The 22,419-nt window shown below is 45.1% G+C and overlaps 1 protein-coding gene across 1 annotated transcript in view; it reads right to left on the bottom strand.

Moving 5' to 3' along the window:
- ALPK2 (alpha kinase 2) overlaps positions 1-22,419 on the bottom strand; it is a 98,176-nt gene that overhangs the window by 25,880 nt on the left and 49,877 nt on the right. The window contains exons 4-7 of the mRNA XM_003788473.3: positions 10,424-13,631; positions 6,363-6,510; positions 3,533-3,660; positions 3,396-3,431 (exon numbers count right to left, since the gene is read on the bottom strand). Coding sequence (XP_003788521.1) covers positions 3,396-3,431; positions 3,533-3,660; positions 6,363-6,510; positions 10,424-13,631 — 3,520 coding nt within the window. The remainder of the gene's footprint in view (positions 1-3,395; positions 3,432-3,532; positions 3,661-6,362; positions 6,511-10,423; positions 13,632-22,419) is intronic.

Raw genomic sequence — 22,419 nt, 5'->3', positions numbered from 1 at the left:
TCCCCACCCCACCCCACCGCCCCCTTCTACCAGGGAGAACAAAGTTTACCCACTGAAGACAATGTTAGACCTTTGGGGTCAAAAGAAGGTATCAGAGGAATCTAAGTGAACAAGCCTGACCAGCTAGCTTTAACCTGCCATTCATTTGCCCTCCCACAAGTTGCCACACCAAGAGACTCAAAGCCTTTCCCTCTGTCTACACGTCTCTGAACATTATTATTCTTTGTCGAAGATGCTCCTGAAGCTGGGATTCAAAGCCGCTTTTTGGAGAATTACTCCCTGCATGTCCCTCATGTTACATAATAATAAACTTCTGTTTTTCTCTTGTTAATCTTCCTTTGTTACCGGGATCCATTCCAGCTAAGAATTTATGAGGGTTAAAGACAAAATAATTTCTCCTCCCCTACAACTCCTCCTGGGTAGCTTGCCCTGGGTTTCTAGAGGGCACTGGAGTGGAGCTGCGGGAAAGCAGACAGGCAAATAGAAGATTTTCTCAGATAAATGTTTAGGCCATAGTTGTGTCACAGATTTGATTCTAAGGCACAGAACCAGCAGAAAGATTAAATTTATGGAGAAAAGTAGAGTTGCATCTTCTTAATAGTTAAAGTGATATTTAGATGAAAACATGGGGAGGGAATGCTTTTTATATAACCTAAACTTTCTCAGTTCTAGTTACATAATTAACTAACAATTGCCCTTTATCCCTGAAAGAATATAGGAAATGTTTTACATCCATACGCCAGAGCCCAATAAATATAAACTACATAGGCCACATCCTGTTTTCCTTCAAAATGGCAAAATTTCTACAATTGAATTATTACAAGGACAGCATATATACATTTGTGCTTTACAATTTATCAAATTTAATTAACTAAAGACAAAGGCTGACCCCCCATAAAGGAAGGAATGTTTGTGTGCAGTACTGTAATGCGTGTGGTATAATGAATAATTCTGTATCATTTCCAGCAGAAATGTTTACTCAATAAAGATAAAACCATGAAATAAAGAATAACCGATCTTAGGACTGTTCATTGTCTCTAGACCAGTGGTTCTCAACCTGTGGGTCACCACCCAGAGGAACTGGGTATTAAAGGGCCACGGCCTTAGGAAGGTTGAGAACCACTGCTCTAGACAGTCATGAGGAGAAAGAGCTGGGGTTGCAGGTGGAAAGCTCCCAGGTGAAACTTGTCCATCAGGCCTCCCTTTGTGGAGGAAGCAGGTATAAACTTTGCCGACATCTAAAAGAATCTGCTGTCCAAAAATGTCTTCTGTAGCAATGCCTGAAAGGTGTGAGTCACCTTAATTAGAGCGTGGGCCTCTTCTAAAGTGAGAGATGGCAGGAAGAATCAATCCTTCTGACTAATTTCTTCTCCGGTAAGAGTGATTCCAGGTAACAGGACACTGAGCACCCGAGGGTAGGGTTGGGAAAGACAGGAGTGTGGCAGTTGAAATCCAAGGCTGTGAAATTTTCCTGGAAGCTTTGCAGACTCATCCATTGCTCAGACCCAATGCTGCAAGCTGCCTACACTCCCTGTGAGGGGTGGTTCCACGCAAAAGAACCTGGAAAGTCTCATCAGAATCCATTAAACAGACTTGTGCAAATGAGTGTTTGTTTGATGGTAGATCAAAAAACCTCATGAAAGGTCTATGCTATCCCCATAGGTTGCAAAGTCCGAATCCTAACCAGCACAGAGAAACTGTGTGCACGCCCGCCATCACAGATGCCAAAGACTGGCTCCAGGCAAAGAAAAACAATCCACAAACATATTCATAAAATGTAATAACATTATTAAGTCGGGCTAGCTTGTGTTTCATTGGGTCCATCACTCATCCCTAGGCTTCCCAGGAGCTTACTTTTATTAATGTTTTAATTAGAGACCAACTTGTAAATGGTTTTTGTTCCTCCTATAGAGAATCAAATTAATAAAATGTTTAGAGAAAGATTCCTCCGAATAAAAAGTGATTAAAAGTAATTTTAAGCATCTTCATCTGAAGGCACCAGGGGAGGGAGAAGCTGGGTTTGGCCCCCGCAGGTGGGCAAGTCAATGAAATTGGAGGCCTCAACCACAGTGGGCTTGGAAGATGGGAGGAAGTGATGTCATCAGGTTTCAGACCCAGACTTTGTGGTTGGAGTCACTGGGCTACTGCAGTGGCACCATTTCAACCAGGTAGCCAGGAGCTTACCCCCACTAGGGTCTCACTCTTGATGGGTAAAACCCTTGATTAAAGTAAGTTCATGCAAACTCATATAAATAGAGTTACAGTGAGTATCCGAGATGTGAATGCCAGTCAATTCTAGAAAGTTGATGAAACAGAGAATCCCCTCTGAGTCATTTTATTTTATGAAGGATATAAAGGAAAAGGATTCTTTAGCTTATTTTGACTTTGGGGGAGATGGGAGCAGAAATAGGGAAGGAAGATTTTAAATGATAACACAAGTATACTACATACTAAAGACAGAGTTAGCATTTGAGTGGGTTTACATAGTATAAAAAGCTTATATTTACGTCCATTATTTTGGATAAATATCACAATATTTGCTAGATCATTTATAAGTCGAGTTCTCAGTTTCTTGCTTATAATACACTGGATGTTGGTGTATCTTAATAACTTCCGTGGCTTGTTTTTGCAGAGATTTCAGGTATATTGTTTTAAAAATCAGCACATGTGGAAAATTGTTAAGACACTAACTCAATTTAATTGTCAGAGTCTTATCCACTGTCTCCCTAAAACTGACAGAGGCACTAGTCTGATCTAAAAATTGTGGTAACCGGGAATGTGAGGCAGGACCATGGCAGAGTACGGGGCCAGTGTGCTCCGGCTCCTAAGAACTGATCACAGCAGTTGATAGTTTAAAACTGGCCACACTGAGTATGTACACCACAGAAACTGGAAAATTGTGCACATCAGGGAGCCCCAGAAGGTTGGAATAATTCATTTGCATCAGGACACAAGTAAACAGAGTCATTCTTCAGACCCCTGGCTCTCTTTGGGAATCTGCTCAGCTAGTCAGACCGAAAAAGAAGTCAAAGAGACAAAATCGGCCATAGAAGAGTCAGAGGCTGGAAACCCCTGCACAGAAGGACTAATGCAAGTCTGATGTTTACAAGAAGATGTCACCTCCAAACTCTGCCTCCACACTTTCCCCCAAACCACACGGCTACAGACTAATCTCTTCCATAAATGACACCCTGCCGGATATTGGTAGCCTAACAAAATTATAATAGGAATTCTATAATAATAAAAGCTCATCAACTGTCATTCGTTCATTTCTCCACAGCACTCTCCTACTTGACTGGAAGAGCCCGTGGGCATTTCTACCCTTTGTCCTGGGACCTATTTTATGCTTTGTGGTAAGCCCATGTCCTCCAACAGCTCAACACAAATTGACTTACCTTTAATATCCTGGTAACTTGAAAGCTGTTTGAGAACTAGAAGAAGAAGATAAAAAGAGAATGGTTTCAGTATAAATATCCACTGGGAACTGGTAGGGCCAGTGGTTTCCATTTGAAATTGTAAAGCTGCAGTTTACCTTCAGCTGTGAGATTGAATTCAGCAGTCACTTTCCCGTAACTGTTGTTGATGCAGCAGTAATAGAGGCCCTGGTCTTTCTGACTGGCTTGAATGATGGCAAAGGAAACCGTGGAATTGTCCCCTGCACTGCAATGGGAGACATTAACATCATTCTAAAGTTACATCTTTTCTCTAATACGCTTAAGGAGAAAAAAGCTATTGCCTCCCTGTCCTCATCAGCCATTGAAATAATTTCTTCAACCATAGGGGAGGATCATTGTTTTTTGTTTGTTTGTTTTGTTTTGAGACAGAGTCTTACTATGTCACCCTCAGTAGAGTGCTGTGGCGTCACAACTCACAGCAACCTCAAACTCTTGGGCTTAAGCTATTGTCTTGCCTCAGCCTCCCCAGTAGCTGGGACTGCAGGCACCTGCCACAGCGCCTGGCTATTTTTTTTTTGTTGTTGCAGTTGTCATTGTTGTTTTAGCTGGCCCAGGCCTGGTTTGAACCCACCAACCTTGGTGTATGTGGCCAGCACCCTACCCACTGAGCTATGGGCACCACCAGAGTATATAAATCTTGCCCTCGCCACCAGAGAGTGTTCTGACACCTAATTTCCAAACTTTAGCCTGTTTAGGAAAGTACTCAAAGTTGGGAACAAAGACAAGGAGATGTGCACCTCACTGCTCCCACTCAGGGGTTATTGAGTTACAGAGCAGCGCTTTGCTCTTATTCAAATAGGCCCCACTTGGACACGTTCAAGGTACATGTTAACCTGTAGTTACACGTTATGAGGATTAGAAAAGATAACCCTCAAGGTTTACAACCTGCTGAACATTAACCGGTTTTCTACTTGAAAATTTATTTCTGCATTCTTTTGTCTGATTGGCCATATAAACTTCACTCCTCGAATGTGCCTCTGAAGAGTTTTATCATATTATTAGTTCCCTCATTATTTACTAAGTTCAAGAAGCCCTTTGCGGTACGTTCCATATTATTATTTGAGAGATTTTAACTCTTTGAAAATTATACCTTGACAAGACAGCGAGATAGCTCATAGAAAGATGTGTGAAAGGAAACTCTCTATGGGGAGCAGGGGTGAAAAAAATTAGCTAACATTTGGAATCCCATCTGAAATAATGCAAATGATCGCTCAGAAAACAAAGGAGTTAGAGTGGAGAAAACGAGCGATTTCAACTAAGCCAGAGACTGTTGCCAAGAAGAAATGAAGCGAACATCACCAGGAATTTAAAGGCCTTAGGCACACATCATTAGTAAACAGAATGCTTACTAATGACTTATACTCCCCAGATAAGGTTTACATTTGTGTAAACACACCACAAGTGCGGAGGGGGCCTGCAAGATTCAAGTGCCAATTCTGAGCTCACAGCAAGATTCATTCAAAAATTCTGAAAATGCTGGTTACTTGTTCTACAGCTTCAGAAAATAATTTCAAATGACAAACTAGTACTGTTTTATAAAGCTGTAGGGAACCTCCCTGATTGAAAAATCTAATCATTTCTTTTCCATTATGATTCTTCTTAAGCCATACCTAGACTGTCAGGGTAATGGTGGCATTTTATGCAAAGTGGTTATTACATCAATCTCACTCCAGTCATTCTCTGCAGTGACGTTAATAGAAACTTCAGTATTCCATAGCTGCTCTTGGGAAATTATTTCTGGACATACCAGTTATGTTCCAACCAGACATATTTAATTAATTAACCAGAAAACTCTCAGATTTTCTCACTTTTTCAATCTACTTACGATAAAATTAAGGGACTAGGAACATCTATGACTCCGGGAGCTGAAGTGGGACCTCTTTTGGAAGAAATGAACTTCTTTTTGTTTTTGAGTCTCATTCTGTTGCCCAAATAAGACTGCAAGAGCCTCATCCTAGCTCACTGCGACCTCAAACTTTTGGGGCTTAAGTGTTCCTCCAGCCTCAGCCTCCTAAGTAGCTGGGACTATAGGTGCCAGCCAAGTAGCCCAGCTAGTTTTTTTATTTTTTTTAATACAGACAGTATCTTGCTCTTGCTCAGATAGGTCTAAGCTCAAGTGATCCTCCTGCCTTAGCTTCTCAGAGCCCTAAGATGACAGCATGAGCCCAGCACCCTGCAGAAAGCAGCTTTTAAGGGTAAAGACTGTTGCCATCAAACCAGGTGATTTGTTTCTAGATTGTGTGAATGAAGCTTGAGTTCATCAGTTCACTTGAGTAAGCATTTATTGCTAAGAAGGGATTTAAGTTACCATTAATGGTTGATCTTACATGGGGTGTTCTTGGGAAAGCATCTCACCCTCATCTCTCTCCTCATTCACCTAATACTCTAGGGACCCCAACATAAACTGGTTTTCCCATCTTGGAGATGGATGTCTGTCACCCTTGATAGCTGTTACTTTTCTGTAACCTCATGAACTATTTTTATTTTCCATTTGATTGACCTTCTTAGCTTTGTTTGACCTTTGTCAGATCAATAGGAATTTATGAAGCAGAAAACAAACAGAAGCAAATCTCACAGACACACAGAGTGCTTATTAATCTCAGGACCACCGAACCTCACACTAGAATATGATTTGACATGTTCCCCTGACTTTAAAAACCTAATGCAAAGTTCTGTGACTTCCTAAGACCACAGAGCTCAATGGTGGCAGAGCCAGGATAAGAATCCTTCATCATTCTCCCTGTCCAGGCATCCGGCTGGCATTACTTGTTCTTCTCGGATATTGTGGATGTGGAATCTCTACTTCAATTTTCCTTTTCACTTCCTATAATTTATTATATTCTCTTACAACTATGTGGTGAATAAATAAGCAACACCTGTGAAAAGTGACTGGGACAGAAATCACACCTTCTCTGGACTTGGGCTATTGACTTTGAATCCTTTGTCCACAAGATAGTAGAATCTTCATGAATTTCTGCAAACTGGCAGCTTAATTTTATATTTCCAGAGTGGTCAGGGAACATCTCGGCTTGGATTTTTTTCAGTAATACTGGAGCTAGAAACAAGAGGTTTGAAGGTCAGTACAGGCAAAAGCTTTTGTGTTTCATCTCATTTAATTCTCACAGCAATCCCGAAAGTCAGGAATAATAATTTTTATTCCCAGGTGGCGCCTGTGGCTCAAAGGAGTAGGGTGCTGGCCCTATATGCCGGAGGTGGCAGGTTCAAACCCAGCCCCGGCCAGAAACTGCAAAAAAAAAAAAAAAAAAAGAAATTCCTTATTCCCAACATAGGATGAGAAAATTGAGTTCTGAGGGGAGATAGGGCTTTTCCAGATAGTAGGAAAACAAACAGGTCAAATTAAAACAAATTTAAAAATTTAAAAAAAATTAAAACTTACAAAAAGAAAATAAATTGATCTCTTATGACCCCCCAAAGGAAAAAGAACAAATTAATCTAATAGAAAACTCTCACCGCTGTTATTTAAAATTCCTTGGGTGAGGTCTGTAATACTTACAGTGAGGCAGAATGTAATAGATTTTTATAAAAAGGGGTGAGGGGTGAGACAATCATAGATACCTAGTCTGTAGGGCCTCAACCAAATAAAAGAAGCTTTTAAATGATTACCAGATGATCCAGGTCAGAATCAGAGCTGGGGATTAAGGAGTAGAATGAAGTCTGAATTATCCAGGTAACTATGATTAAGCCCCCTAAATGGAAAACACAACTCAACAATAAGTTATTTGCTGCCTAATATTCATTCATCTTTCCCCTTTGATCCCAGTTCTTTTCGCAGAAGATAACTTCGTAAACTGGAGTCTGATATCACTCTCATCAGCAAGAAAGAATGAAATAGAAGCAATAAGGAAACCATTTCCACCCACTGGGCTAAGACCTTTGAAAATCGCTTTTTATTTGTATCAGTGAGAAAAACGTGGCCTGACAGGCAAATGTGTAATTAGCCAGGGCAGCCACTGGGCGGCAGCATAGACATTGGAACAAGACGAGATCGTGGACCCCAGCAGCGATCACAGCCATTGTATAGACTGAGATTACTGGAAATGTGGTGTGAGTCTATTTAAGTGCCATAACTCTATCGCTTTGGTAACACAAAGGAGAATATGATTACAAAACTATATAATCCACAGCCAAGCAAAAAGTCACAGATCCCGAGGCTTTGTTACCTCCATTACCTCAAATTGCGCTATAATGAAATTAGTGAATGTGTTAAATGTGATGGAAAAAATACACCAAGTACTTTTTTTTTTTTTTTGAGACAGAGTCTTACTTTATCGCCCTTGGTAGAGTGCTGTGACATCACAGCTTACAGCAATCTCCAACTTCTGGGCTTAGGTGATTTTCTTGCCTCAACCACTCAAATAGCTGGGACTACAGGCGCCCGCCACAATGCCCAGCTATTTTTATTTTTATTTTGCAGTTTGGCTGGGGCCAGGTTCAAACCCGCCACCCTCAGTATATGGGGCCGGCGCCCTACTTACTGAGCCATAGGCATCACCCTACAACCAAGTACTTCCTGATGGCAAAACCCATCTCAGTTCATTTGGCCCATGGGCTCTTGGCCAGACAGAGACTGTGTCCAGGAGCAAAGTCTCAAACTCTTGGCCCATTCTGGACCAAGCCCCCCTCCTCATTTGAGACATTTCTTTGAGGGCCCTTCCAACACCATGCGGTGGCGGTCTTCATGGGTAATGTGGGGATACCTAATGTCTCTACATCTGCCATAACCTATTGCTAAGTATTAAACATGGGAAATTGGGGGTGGAGGGAAGGACATGAAATGGGGAGCAGAACTGAACAATGATCTTCAGGAAACATGAAATTGGCTCAGAGAAAGATTCTTAGGGCTTTGGGAAGGATCCCTGTCTGGGTGAGACAGAGCCAGAAATGCAGCTGGATGGGCTCACGGCAGCCCTGGAGTGCAGGTGTGCACAAGCCCACAAGCACCTTTTTTTCTTCTAATACGGGTGGATATCAACTCAGATCATTGGGTCTGAACTAAGTTCTTGATTTATTTTATGAGCATAACAGTTGGCATAAAAATAGCCTCATTTTTAATTTAATAATAATTTTTTTAAACGTAACGAATAACCATGAGAGTTTGTGCTAGGCCAAGCACTGTTCAAATTGTCATACATTTCTATACCTGTGATGAATGCTATTGTCAGTACCCTCATTTAACAGGTGAGGAAATTGAGGCACCCAGAGACTAATGCATTTGTGCAAGGCTAGCAGTTACTAGCAGAGGCCACACTCGAACCCAAACAATACAATTCTTAATACATACTCTGTCTTACCACGTCACAGCTTCCTCCCACAGAGGTGTAGCCGCCTACAAATGCCCCCAGCTCTGAACCTTTGCCTCTGGAATGTTCTCGACATCCTGGGTGGCATTAGTAATAGTCATTCATGGCCTGGAAAAGTCTTTGGTCATGTCTACCCCGTGGCCTCCTGCAGGGCCCTCATAAGATGTGGCCCTCTGCCTTCACCACTACCCACTTTGCTGGCACCAGCCCCTCCCAGAACACCACACTCTCTGTCTTTGCAGCCTTTAGTGCTTTGAAGGGGCTGTGCTGTGGCTGAAATCAAACTTTTCCCTGGAAGTGGCTAATCCTTTCCCTTACAGATCAGTTAAGTAATTATGGGCAAGAATTCCAAATAGAGTGTTTGGATTGTCTATCGTTCCCTGAAAAAGAAATCCCCACACAAGATGGGCAAGAATGGGCAATCTATCAGCCTCTGGGCTGAAACCACTTTTTAGATTTTTTAAAACATTGCTTCATTCTCCTTAAATAGGTTCTAAAATCTTTACACTCATAACTGGGTTGGATACCTCTGAACTCTTCAGAAGGTAATTTTGTCTTTAATCCTTTCTGTGACAGGGCCTTTCTGGATGTGTGCTGGGAATTACAAACCCCAGCCTCAAGGACTGGGTTAAGGGAGGAGCTAATTACAAACACCTGAGGACTCAGGTGAAGGGAGGCGCAGATTCCTCCCCTCCAAGCACACAGGGCGGCAGCTTTCTGCTCCAGCGCACTCAGGCCACCGTCACTTGATGCCGTATTTTCTCTCCTGGCTTCTGCATGGGCACATGGGACAAGAAAGAAGAGCTCTGAATTAAGAGGTAAAACTTGGGCTCTGGAATGAAATTCGGGGCTGAAAAGTGTTCCCCACGTAGGGTAGAAGTAACTACAAGGGGTTTTGAGGTTACAGTGGTCTACAACCTGGAATAGTAGAATCAGAAAAATGGACAGGGTGAGCTGTAAAGAAGTTTTATACTCACATTTGGAAGAAACACCAAGGTGCAATGAAGCCATTTTTAGTGAACAATCAACTAAAGAAGAGAATCCCGAATTATAATGATATGTTTATTTCCATCAATCCCATTTAGTGTGTGGTCTTTCTAATTATACTAATTGGCTACATTGATTAATGTTTCTGTTTATCTCTTTTTAATACTTTTTTTTCTGGTAAAAATTATAATGAAACAGAGAGGCACCTTAATCACTCCCTCAACCACATAAACCTACTGGTGGTTTTTATCAGTGGCTCAAGTGTCATTCTCCCCCTGGGCTGCCATGGAACTTGTTAGAAATGAAAATTATTTTATTTTATTTTTCTTTTTTGAGACAGACTCTGTTTTCTAGGCTAGAACCATGCCTCAGCCTAGCTCACAGCAACCTTAAATTTCTAGATTCAAGCAATCTGTCAGCCTCCCCAGTAGCTAGGATTACAGGTGTCACCCATCAAGCCCAGAAATGCAAAATTCTTAAGTCACACATCGAAGGGCCAGTCAGAAACACTGGCCCTCCAGGTGACTATTATGCAGAGTGCCCAAGCCTCCTGGCCACAGCCATGGCCCCACATGGGTGACATTCACCTTAATTGCATAGGACTCTTTGACACATGGTCTACAAACCCAAACTTTAACACAGAAAGCACCAGGGCCTCACCTTTTCCTTCCCTTTTGCAAGATGGCTTTTTGGGGTCTTTTTTCTCATCTGTGTGTGACGAGGACCTTTCCAGTTTAGGCATCTTTTTAAGGAAGCTCGAGTTCTTTCTGACATTTTCTTTCTCTTCTAGTCGCAGCCTCAGGGCTGCCACCCTAGAGAGGATTTTCTTCTTTACTCCTTCGGCTAAATGTCCAGTTCCTGATGTTTCCTGCTTCTTCCTGACCTCCTCTGACCCGGTCCTTATCGGTCGGGCCCCTGAGAACTTGCTGGTTTGGGCTCCCCTTGGCTTGTTCACACAGCCCAGGGTGGCCTTTGGACGTGGGTCCTGCAGTAACGGATGAGCTTTGTCTGACTCCCACTCTCTTGAAGTGGGTGCCAAAGTCACTGCAGGAGGGCCTGATGAGCCTGAGGGCTCGGTTTCCCCAATCTGAGGCTCCTTCATTTTAGCGTCCTCAATTCTATGGCTTATCGAAAAGTTTATGATGTTTCCTCCAGGAGGTGAAGTGTGAGGAGACTTGGTCAGATCAGTAGAAGAGGTAAAGTGTTTCCCACACTCATTCTCGATAGGTCCCCTTTCCTTTGAGTCAGAAAGTACATGTGGATGGTTTCTGGGCTTATCTAAGTCATTTTCAGGAACCGCAAGACCCTGGCCTGTGGAGTCCTGAGTATTAACCCCCACAGAAGCATGAGTCATTGCTGCACAACTAGAAAGAGCTGAAGCGGGGGGAATAAGTTCTGCTTTGTCCTTATTACTTAGTCCAGCAGCCGCTAAGCTCCTGTCACTGCCTTCTTGAACTTGGCTTAAGCTGCATCCACTTGGAATTCTCTCCCCTTCCTCACCAGGATGGAGGACACACCGCCCGACAGGTTGGACTTCCAATCTCCGGCCCCAGTTTCTGCCATTTGGTTTACTCCCCTCGCTGATGCCCCCCAGAGGAGACTGGGAAGGCTGTGGCTCGTTAGTCCTCGTGCCCTCCGCCGCTCCGCCTTCATCAGTGGGATCCACAGACGACTCTAGGAGGTGAGAGCAGGTCAGCAACTGCACGAGGAAGGCGGGGTGGGCCCCTGTGACTTGGTTTTCCCTCTGGTCTTGACTGGCACTGTGAGCATTTTCCTCTGAGGCCCCTGAAGGTGCATCGGCTGCACAGACAGAGAATTCCTGTTCGTCCACAGGGTCCACGGACGACTCCTGGAGTCTGGTTTGGCTCAGATCCTGGGAACAAAGACTAGTCCAGTGTGCTCTGATGGCTGGGTCTTTACGGGGTTCTCCGCCATCAGCAAGGGCCGAGTCAGCCTCCAGAGGACTGTGAGGTGATGCTGCCATTTCAGAGGGGCCCAGCCCAGGCGCAGAGGCATTAGCCTCTAGGATGTGGGGTGCAGCCCAGGGTCTCGCAGGAATTATGGGACCAGATTCTAACTCCTTACCCTCAGAGTTTGTCATTTGTCTTGGTGGCCAGATATCTGAACCAGAATCCTCTAGAGTTAGCCCCTTCAGCTTGTCGCCTGCTTCCCCGGCTCCTGGCCCAGCAGCTTCAGCCTCCTCCTGTGGGACATTGAGGGGAGGGGGAACCTTGCTCAGAGTCTGGCTGTCTTCTCCCACAGTCACATCAGCCACCCTGGAGACACATGTCCCCACTCCTGAGTTCTGCCCCATTTCTTCCCTAGAGCTTGCTGGTGAGTGGCCCGAGGGCATCAAGTTTATTTCCTCATGAGCAGCAAATGTTGTGAGCCAGCTGCCTTGGGACTCGGGTGCAGAAACGGAGCCCCACGGGGGCAGACCGTCCTGCTGGGCCCGCTGCTCCATTTCACCTCTTTCTGGGAAATTTTCATCAAGGCTCCTATTGTCTGCTCTGTCCACAGTCTGGCTCTTCCTTCCAAATAGGTCATCCACCTGCAGAGGGGGAATGTCACAGGATCCCTCTTCCTCCAGGGGCCAGGGAACATGGCCACACACTCCTGGCACCCTGGGCACCATGCAAAGTAGCTCTTTTGTAGATTTTGTTGTGGAACCACTTAAAATATGACCCCACTGTACGCTGGAAGGAGATTGGGGAATCTTTTCATCTGGTGTCTGAGGTACACTCTCCTCAGCGCCCCCTGCAGGCTTGCTCTCTGCAATTGAAACAGCAAGGTATTTGGCTGGGTGGACGTTGGTGGCAATGCTGATAGTTGACGGGTCCTCAGTTTCCCTGGTTACTTGGAGACACTCAATATCAGTGGTTAATGTTGGCGTCTCCTGAGGGAACTTCACCGTGGATCTATGGCTGGCTGGCATGTCTGTCGTGTCTGTGGCAATGGTACTGGGGCTCCTGTCACCTCCGTCTTTTGATGGCATGAAAGAGCTGCTCTCAGAAGAAAGGAGCTGTATTTCCTCAGGCCCAGTGGAGTTGCCAGGGCTCGGCCTCTCCTGGCCAGCCTGTACCGTGGAGGCCAATGTGAAACAGGAATTCTCCCCATCAGCTAGACTTTCACCGTCACTGGCTTGGCGTGAAATGTTCCAGGTGAAAGTGCTGACAAAAAGAGGGGACCCAGCTGAGTTTCCATCCTCACTGCCCCCACATGGAGACTGTGGACACTCAGCACCTTGTGTTTGAAAGAGGACCAATGTCTTGGCATCAGGAGAACATAAATCAGACACTTCGCTATGCCCCCCTGCCAGCTCAAAGTCCATGGAGCAAATTTCTTGAGGTAAATATTTATCAGTTGGCACCCCCCCAGGAGACTCCATGGCATCACATGTTCCTTGGCCATCGGCTTCAGGGCACTCTGTCACACACACTGCTTCTCTGCCCCTTGGCCCATCGTGCTCATCTTCCAGAGTGATGTCAGCATCTATGGGTTCAGGGGCAGCAACAGACGGAGCCGCAGGCTCCCTGAGGTCAGTGCTGGCTCCCTGGGGGGGATGTCCTGAGATTGCACCTGGGGACATAGTTTCCTCACTGGGTCCTGGGTAGCTAAGCTCATGTTTTAGGCCTTCCCAGAAATCTTCAGGTGTGTTGCCTTCTCTGTCTTGTTTTTCTTTGTGCTGTGGGCCTTGGACACAGCCTTCGACCTGCAGGGAGTGGTCCAGTGATGTGTTTTCCTGCTGGATGCCTCCTAAGCTGGGGAAAGAATTTGCTGTGGTCCCAGTGAATGGAAACTCCTCCCCAGCAGGCTCTGAGAAAGCTGGCATCTGGCTTCTCTCCCTGACCATTTCCTGAATTTGCACCTAGGAAGATGAAAAGTGGTATTAATAGAATTGTTCCGAGGAGAGCCCACAATAGGACATAACTACAGTCCCAAGAGTGTTAATCCTTGGTGACTGCAATAATGGAAAACAAGAGTGGCAGGGATGACTGAAATCTAAACATGAATCCCCAAACTCCTCTGGCCATGGGAGACTTCCTGAAAAACCACAAACTTAAACAACTCTGTGTTCCAGGAGACCCTTCATCAAATTCACCATTATAAGCAAAAAATCTCCTGACCATCATTACTTATCTAACAGTTTTTTTCTTTCTCTCTCAGAGAGAAAGATGGAAGTAATGGGAACATTAACTATTTTGATCAAGTATGTCACAACAAAATCTGTGTGCATCTTTCTAAAAAGATAAATTTCACATGATCGTACCAAATGAAATATATAGTACTCACAAAGTAGTGATGAGTGACCTTTGTCCCCAAAATATAAAATATTGCTGGTTAGTTATTGCCATGGTTTGGATGTTTGTCCCCTCAGGTTCATGTCAAAATTTGATCCCCAGTGCTGGAGATGGGGCCAGATGGGAGGTGTTTGGATCGTGGGGGCAGATCCCTCATGAATAGAATAATACTGTCCCTTGGGGTACAATGAGTTCTCACTCTATTAATTCCAGTGAGAGCTGTTAGTTAAAAGCAACCTGGCACCTCCCCTCACTTGTTTTCTCTCTCCACACGTGATCTCTGCACAAACAGCCTCCCCCCTTTACCTTCTACATCTGCAAAAATAGCCTGAGGCCTCACAAGGTATAGATGCCCAAACTTGAACTTTCCAGTCACCAGAATCGTGAGCCTTATAAACCTCTTTTCTTGAAAAATATCCAGTATTCAGTAATAGCAATACTCAACAAAGATGATAATACTGAGGAACAGAGAGGCCTGTCCTTTGAACCTTCCTTGAATAGAGTAATGGAATTATGATTGGCCAGCAGCCCTGTCAATCATTTCTGCCCAAGAGAAGGTTATAAAAATCCTGGAACGACTCCCTGAAATCAAATGCCCTATGTCAGGCAGACCACCTCCATCAGAAGTGGAGGATGTGAGACTGCATAAGTTTCTGAGAAGAAGGAAAAGGGGAATGGAGACAGGAAGGAAGGGGTGGAAAGGAAGTGAAAACAATCTCCCATTCTAAGGACAGAACCTATTATGGTGCTGTCTGAATATTGTGTTACAGCATATTGTTGAAGGAAGCAGTAATGCTTTGACTAAATTCTTATCTCATAAAACCTTCAGCTCTTCAATTATTTCAAAACAAAACAAAATTATGTCTAGCCAAGGAAAAGGAAGAGAATTGCTGCTAACTTTTGGCCACAGCTCATTCTTTGCCCCTGGGACTCCTGCCTTGGAGCAGCACCATTCAAGTGTGCAGGGCACAGAAGGTTAGTCTTAGAGAAGGAAGAAGATGAAGTCTCTCTCCCACTGTATGGCAAAATTAAGCTGAAATGTTCATGTGCCTGATACAGCTTCCAGATCCTGAGGCTGATTTCCATCAATCACACGTGAGAATTTGCCTTACTACCTTGTGATCAATTCCTGTACACAATGCCAGAGGAAAAAGGACAATAGTGTAACTGTACTTCTGTCCACATGCCCCCCTGCCAAGGCTACTTGAGTCCTCGTCATTTTGTTGGCATAAAAATGTTAACTGAACAAAAGGAAATTTAGTATAAACTCCATGAGGGCTAGGACCGCTTATTGATCCAACAAATATTTATCGAATGTCTCCCAAGTACTAGGGAGGGTGTAGGTAACGAGGATACAAGAAAGGCAAGTGCTTGTCTGCAGGGAGCTCCCGTTCGTGTTGTGTTCAGGGCCTGTTACAGCAATTAGCACACAGCAGGTGCTTCAGAAGTACTTATTGAGAGAATGAATAAATGAAATAACCATGTACCAGCAAAGACAATTCCATCCAATCTCACCCATTAAACCTCTACAATTGAAAGGGTTTAGACCAGCGGTTCTCAACCTGTGGGTTGTGACCCCTTTGTAACAATGAAAATACATCGCAGCATTAGGAAGGTTGAGAACCACTGGTTTTAGACTTTCATCCCCTTCTGGCTTTGAAACAACCCTATTTTAGAGGTGACTTTTTTTTTTCTTCTTTATAGTTTTTGGCCGGGGCTGCATTTAAACCTGCCACCTCTGGTATATGGGGCTGGTGCCCTACTTCTTTGAGCCATAGGCGGAGCCCTAAAGGTGACTTTTAATCATAAGCACTACTGGTTCACATCCCAATGTTTCTAAAAAGAAAAAGAACATATTCTTTCTATGTCCATTTTCCTTCCTCATTATATTAGAAGAGAAAACAAAGATAACTTCTGGAAAAAAAACAGGGATTTTTTAAGTGTCAAACAGTTTCAAGTATATAGTTTCTTCTTCTCTCTCAACTTCTATAACACATGTAGAAAGTATTTTTTCCATCTCTTTTGGTTCAGATTTTTTTATGATGTGCTATAGCACCAACATACTGAATTATTAGGCAAGAAAGCATAGGTGAGCTGTTCAACCTAGAACACCAATAGGCCTGTTTCAGACCTTTCCATCTTGCCTGAATTTCCATCTCCTGTGTCAGTCCTTTATTTTCAGGTCTTGCTATGATCACAGTGTCCTCAGTACCAACAGACATTTGGGGAGGAGGGAGCTGCCATGTGTAGAATTCTCTGCCAGGCACAGGACAAGAGTTCTTAGGAAAAAGGACTTCAATTAAAAGATGCTATGCTTTTATTCTTCTCCACCCATTATTGATTGCTACCATATCAATAGACTAATGGGCTGATACCTGGAAGAAGACAAATGAAATACAGGACAAGTAAGCTTTGATTAGAACAAGTGTGGTCCCTGGAATAGATCGTACTGTCATCCCTTAGTTTACAAAATAATCATGTTCCAATTAAGATTTGTTCCCTCAGGCTCTGCGCCTGTAGCACAGTAGTTATGGTGCCAGCCAAGGCTGGCAGGTTCGAACCTGCCCGGGCCTGCTAAAACAACAATGACAACTGCAACAGAAAAAGCCAGTCGTGGTGGGCGCCTGTAGTCCCAGTACTTGGAAAGTTAAGGCAAGAGAATCGCTTAAGCCCAAGAGTTGGAGGTTGCTGTGAGCTGTGATGCCACAGCACTCTACCAAGGGTGACAGAGTGAGGCTATCTCAAAAAAAAAAAATTGTTCCCTCCTTCTTGCTTTTAAATTAAAATTATATTTTAAAATACCCTAGTAAAGCCCCACATGTAAAGAAATATGGTGAATCCCTGACTGTGTACATTTATACAGTTGACAGGCGTTTAGTGAACATCTTCTACGTACTGGGCACTGTTCTAAGCATCTGGAAAACTTCAGGGAACGTAACAAAGATTTCTGGCCTGTAGAAGTTATGGCCCACCAACAAACCATACCATTGGTCTACTGCTGATGTGGAATTCCATACATTTGATTTCAACCAGTGGGAGTTTTTTCAAAGTGAAGCCTTTAGCAGCCCAGCACGTATTTGTCAATGGTTATAGCATCAGTTCCAAGAGCAGGCTCCTTGGGTCTCATTCAGCTTCCAGCTCACAGAGAAAGGGAAACCACAGACTCATACCTTTCAAATGAATCAGATCTTTCTTTTAGGAGTAGATCACTTAGTTAGGTCATTACAACAGAATGCCAGCCAATGATTCCCCTGCTGCTCAGCTGCTCTTATCATGGGGTCAATGAGGAGACACAAGAGATTTTGTTATGCAGGAAAATTGTTCTCATGAACCGAAGGGGTGTTTAGGGCTCTAGGAGGAAGCCCATCGTGGTTTGTGGTGTGTGGACTCAGAACACTGGCAATGTGGTTGGCTTTGTAGCCCAGCTTGAGTATAGCATGCATGACTCTGGATAACCTCTTTAGCCTCTCTGACCCTTTGTCTCTTCTTCTAAGGCTAACCATGTCAGCACCATCTTGTCAAGTGCCTGGAATGTTGCCCTGTGCCCAGAAGGCATTCACTAACATTAATTTTCCTTCTTTGTGAAAAGAAAAACGTAGCTAAGGCCAAGAGGAAACTGAACAGCCCAGATGAACACAGCCTTGAGCTATGGGCTTTGCAAAGTCCTTCTCATTTCATCTGTAACAGAAATCTGAAATAAACATGTATAGTCTCTTCTTTACTGACGGGGTGAATAGCCTGGGTCCAGTCATAGAAAGCACACAGTAGGCTACATAAGGAAAGTTTAATATGAAGAGTTAACAGTGATAAAAGAGTTGTCTAAGGTAGAAGAAAAGTCTATATAACACTCTAGGCGAGAGAAAGTCCCAAGAAAGGACAAACTTGAAAATGGCTTAAAACTAGTTGGAGAAGGCGTGATGAGGCCACCAGGTAACAGAAAAGTTTGCTGGTTTAGCCAGGCCAGAGCTGGTCTAGAATTGCTGGGCAAGCAAGAAACCACCCTTCCAAGTATAGGCAGGGGCACGCAGGGGAGTCTGGGGCGAAGGCTGAGGCCTTCAGACCTGTGGGTTGTGTGTGATAGGGGTGGGGGCTTTGCTGCGTGTTGTGGTTTGAATGTCCCCTCTGAAACTCATGTTGAAACTTAATCCCCAATGTAGCAGTATTTAGAGGTGAGGTCTCTACGAGGTGATTGGGTTGGGAGGGCTCTATCCATTCATGAATTAACAGGTTAGTGGATTAATGTACTATCCATTTATCATGGGAGGGGAACTGGTGGCTTTCTAAGGAGTGGAAGAGAGACCTGAGCTAGTGCGTTGGCATACTCAGCCCCCTTGCCCTGGGATACCCTACCCAGCGTCAGGACTGTAAAGGGTCCCCACCAGCAAGAAGGCTCTCACCAAATGCAACCCCTCAACCTGGGACTTCTCAGCCTCCATAACTGGAAGAAATAAATTCCCTATCTTTATAAATAACCCAGTTTCAGGTATTCTGTTATAAGCAACAGAAAACAGATTAAAATGTAGAGGAACGGCGCTGTGTGCTCCAGGGTTTGGTGGCTGTGTAGAGACCACACAGGGGCTTGTGGGGACACTTTGGTGTTGGTCCAGGAAGGAGGCCTTCAGGGAAGGAGGAGGCAGGCTGTGTGGGGCTCTGCTTTATAAACAGACAAACCTGCAGAAAGGTTATCACTAGGCTGACCCTACAAGGTTGCAGGTGGACCACACTCTGGGCCTTGGAGCTGGGGCAAGATGCACACATGTCCCTCTCCCCAACCCCACCAATGCTGAAATTACAAGAATCCTCCCCTGCAGCATCCGCCCAGCACGCTCTACTGAGAAAGCTTAACATCACGCTTACTTTAAAGGACGGTAATGGAGTTATTAGCACAGAGCAGGTATTAAAGGATAAATTCAGAGCTGAGAGGTATTAGTTGAGAGCTGATACATGAGGTCAATATTGCTCAGGGGTCAGAAGTCCCCTTGGGGTCCCACCATCAATGACAGAGCCAGGATTTAAAACCAAGTCTGCTAGGCTACTACCCATAAAGCCCTTTCTGACCCAGTTTTTCTCATCGGAGCAGTTAGAGCACCCCCTGCCCCACCAAGGGCTGTGAATCCTCTACTGCTGGCCCACCTACCTGCAGAGTGCCCATCGGTTGATCTCTCTGCTTCACAAGTTCTAAGGGCAGGGACCCTGTTATTCATTTCCGAGTCTCTGGAACTTAGCATGTAGAAGGAGCCCAAAGAATTTTGCTGAATGAGTAACCAGATGAATGGATACAGGAGGGGAAGGGTAAACCAAATTTAGTCACACTCCTGAGCCTCTTTTTGAAAGCAGCCTTAAGCTTGAAAACTTAATGCTTGTATACCATTTTCCAACCCAAACCCCGTTCAACAATGCCTCTGGTTCCCTAAACAATACGTTGTTTTCATTTGCTGGCCTTTCCAAAATTTCTGCCTCCTGCCTATGTTTGCCACGGATCCAACGGAAAGGTGTGTTTCCTCTCTGTCCACCCCATGACGTTCAGGGTCTCACTCCTCATCCGTAATGCCAGTGACCCGATCCCAGCCAAGTGCATGACGCTAACAATGGAGGGTGGTGTGAGGTAAGATCCCTCTTCTCAAATAACTTATAATCCAGTTGAAAAGACAAGCTGCACGTGGTAAAGATAAGTAACAATTCTTGACAAGCCGAGTGGATGGAACCGAAGAGCTCTGTGCCAGGACGAGGCGTGGCAGGTCGCCACTGACTCACCCTCTTCCCCCCTAACAGCAACACCCCTGCAGCACAACACTCACAGGCTGCGCTCTCACATGTACCAATTCTGAGATTATTCTCCAGCGTCTCAGTGCAGTCTCAGGGCCCTGGCCTGGGGATTAGAGAAGGCAGAGGCATAGACACTATTGGGTGACTAACTCAACAGCATTCCCAAGCCCCCTGTCTCTTGCTACTTCCAACTAAGGCAGCTGGAAAACCACCTACTCTTCCATCTCCTGCATAGCGAGATGAGGCCCAGGGGTGAGACCTTCAGTACTGTTCATTCCCAGGCCACCTGTGAACGACAAAGGGCCCTATGTTTTAGGCCGCTATTTATTAGTGACTCTGTCAACTGCAGCTAAAGGCACCTGAATGGGTACAAGAGAAAAAGACATCGCTGAGGAGCGGAGGAGAAGGCAAGTGAAGGTCACCCTGGAGCCCTCCGGAGGCACTGGGCAGCTCTGGGTAGGGATCAGCTGAAAGGACTAATCCCAAAGGGCAAGGGGTGCGGCTTCTGGAAAAGGAGCTCAAGGGGTTGGTCAAAATGCCAAGGGATCAAAAGGGCCTGTGCAAGGTGAACTTGAAGTTCAGTGGGGGAGGGAGAATGGGGAAATACGAGAAGATGATCATCAGAGGAGAGAGGCCAGGGGTCTAAAGCCAAACGCACTCCCTCACTCAGGGCCTTGCTGCAGTGGGCAACGTGTCCACGTGCCAATATGTCTACTGTGCATAGTTTTCTTTCTCTAGTGCATTTTTCTTTGTGTGTGTATGTTTTCTTTTCGTGTTCTTTCCTTATCTGGAGTAGGCAGGTGCTTCAACAGCTGTCCTCACGTCACCCAGTTCCCCTGAGGTTCCAGGAATCTTCAGATGAGAACCTCCCCTCTCTCCAGCCACCCCAGGCTGCTGCAGCCTCCTCCACCGATAACCTTTCATAATATCTGCTGAGCCCTCACAATAGGCACAGTGTCATTCCCTCCGTTTGTCATTTGATAGATCAAATCCATACCACCTGGGGCTGCGAAACTGAAAACAGATAGCCCAGTCCCCAGCCAAAGAAAGCTTAAAGGCAAACTAGAATATTGCAGGAACCAGAATCTATTTTTAAGAGTTGCCTGGTTGCCCAGAACAAAGCTCCACTTAATGTTAAAATAGCATAGAATAAGGTAGAAGACTGTGCCTTCCTTGAGATTCTTCTAAAACACCCCGATTTCTGAAATCTGCTCCTGAACCCCCTTGTCATCTGACCAGCTCTTCTTCGTTCCACTCCCTGCTGGGAGGCAAGAAATCTTCAGTCAGCGGGTGTGACCATCCCGTCTTGATTTCTTAGGCATGTTATAGAGTTTGTAAAGTGCTGATGTGATCTCTTGTTGGGAGAGGACTGGGTTTCCATGACTCATGCCCTTCCTAGGGCTAAGGGGTCTGTGCATTCAGTGGGTCTTTGCCTGGTACCTTGGTGCAAGTGAAAGGGCTTGTGTGTGTGTGTCCTGCCTCTCAGGTGGGGACCATGGCTGCTCCTGGGTAAACCCTAGGTAGCCTTTATTTAACACATGGTGGGCCCTGCTCTAAGTATTTACCTGCATCAACAAAGTTTATATTTGTAAAATGGCATAGTAATGTATGACTTGAGGGACCTTGAGGTGTGCATTGTGAGGGAGAAACAGGAATGGAATGTGAAAGGAATGGTCAAATAGACACACAGGGGAGGCCACGGAGGGGCAAACTCTCACCAGAAACAAGACAGAAATGCAGCAGTCCTCCCCCACCCCCTACCCCCGTGCATCTGTCTTTTCCTGCATAGATAGCAATTTGCTGGGCTGGGGAGGGAGCCCGAACTTCCATAAAGTGTAACGACAGGCCAACATAAGAGAAGATGGGACTGTGAAAGCCAAGGATTTTTCTTGACTTCCACCCTGCATTTCTGATAGTCTTTGGATTTTTGTGAGTGTGCGTGTGTCTGTGTGTCTCGTGGAGACCAGGACTTGAAGGAGGAAGTGAGAGAAAGTGGTGCAAAGAGGTTTGGGCCTTAGAAAACCAGGTTTGGTCTTGGATCTTGCTACGCAGGAAATGGCTTTGGAGAAGTCTCCAAATCTTTCTGAGTCTCTTTCTCCCACAGTGAAGGGAGTAGTTGGAGAGAGACCTCCTGGTTCCCAGCAGTGTTGGTCTTTTGCTACCTGCCGGTGGGGGCTCTAGACAGGGGCTGGGAAGACACAGTGGGGTGGGTGCTGAGCTCCTCTGTGCCTCTTCCCTCCTTCTTCTCTGTGGGTTAAGTGGCCGTCTTTTTGGTACATGGCACCGTGATGGAATGTGTGCCCTTACATGGATCCTGCAGAGTTCCAGAGGCTCACAGACAAGTTCAAACAAAGAACAATCATCACAGCCACAGAATAGGAGACAATGACCATGCGCCTCCAACTTTGCTAACTTTTTGAGGGCTATAGACTGCTTTGAAGAGCCAATGAAAGTAATATCTTCCCCCCAAATATCGCTTTACCCACACAACATGGCATATAAATTCAGGGGGCCCAGGGATCCCCTCATAAGGGCCCATAGAGCCTCAGAATGAATTCTTGCTGTGAGCCCTGAGCCTGGGGCGAGTAT

The sequence above is a fragment of the Otolemur garnettii genome, unplaced genomic scaffold (genome assembly GCF_000181295.1).
Source record: "Otolemur garnettii isolate 467f Iridium unplaced genomic scaffold, OtoGar3 scaffold00027, whole genome shotgun sequence".
In the NCBI taxonomy this organism is placed as follows: domain Eukaryota; kingdom Metazoa; phylum Chordata; class Mammalia; order Primates; family Galagidae; genus Otolemur; species Otolemur garnettii.
The sequence above is the reverse complement of the archived record's forward strand: the minus strand, read 5'-3'. Positions and strand labels throughout refer to the sequence as shown.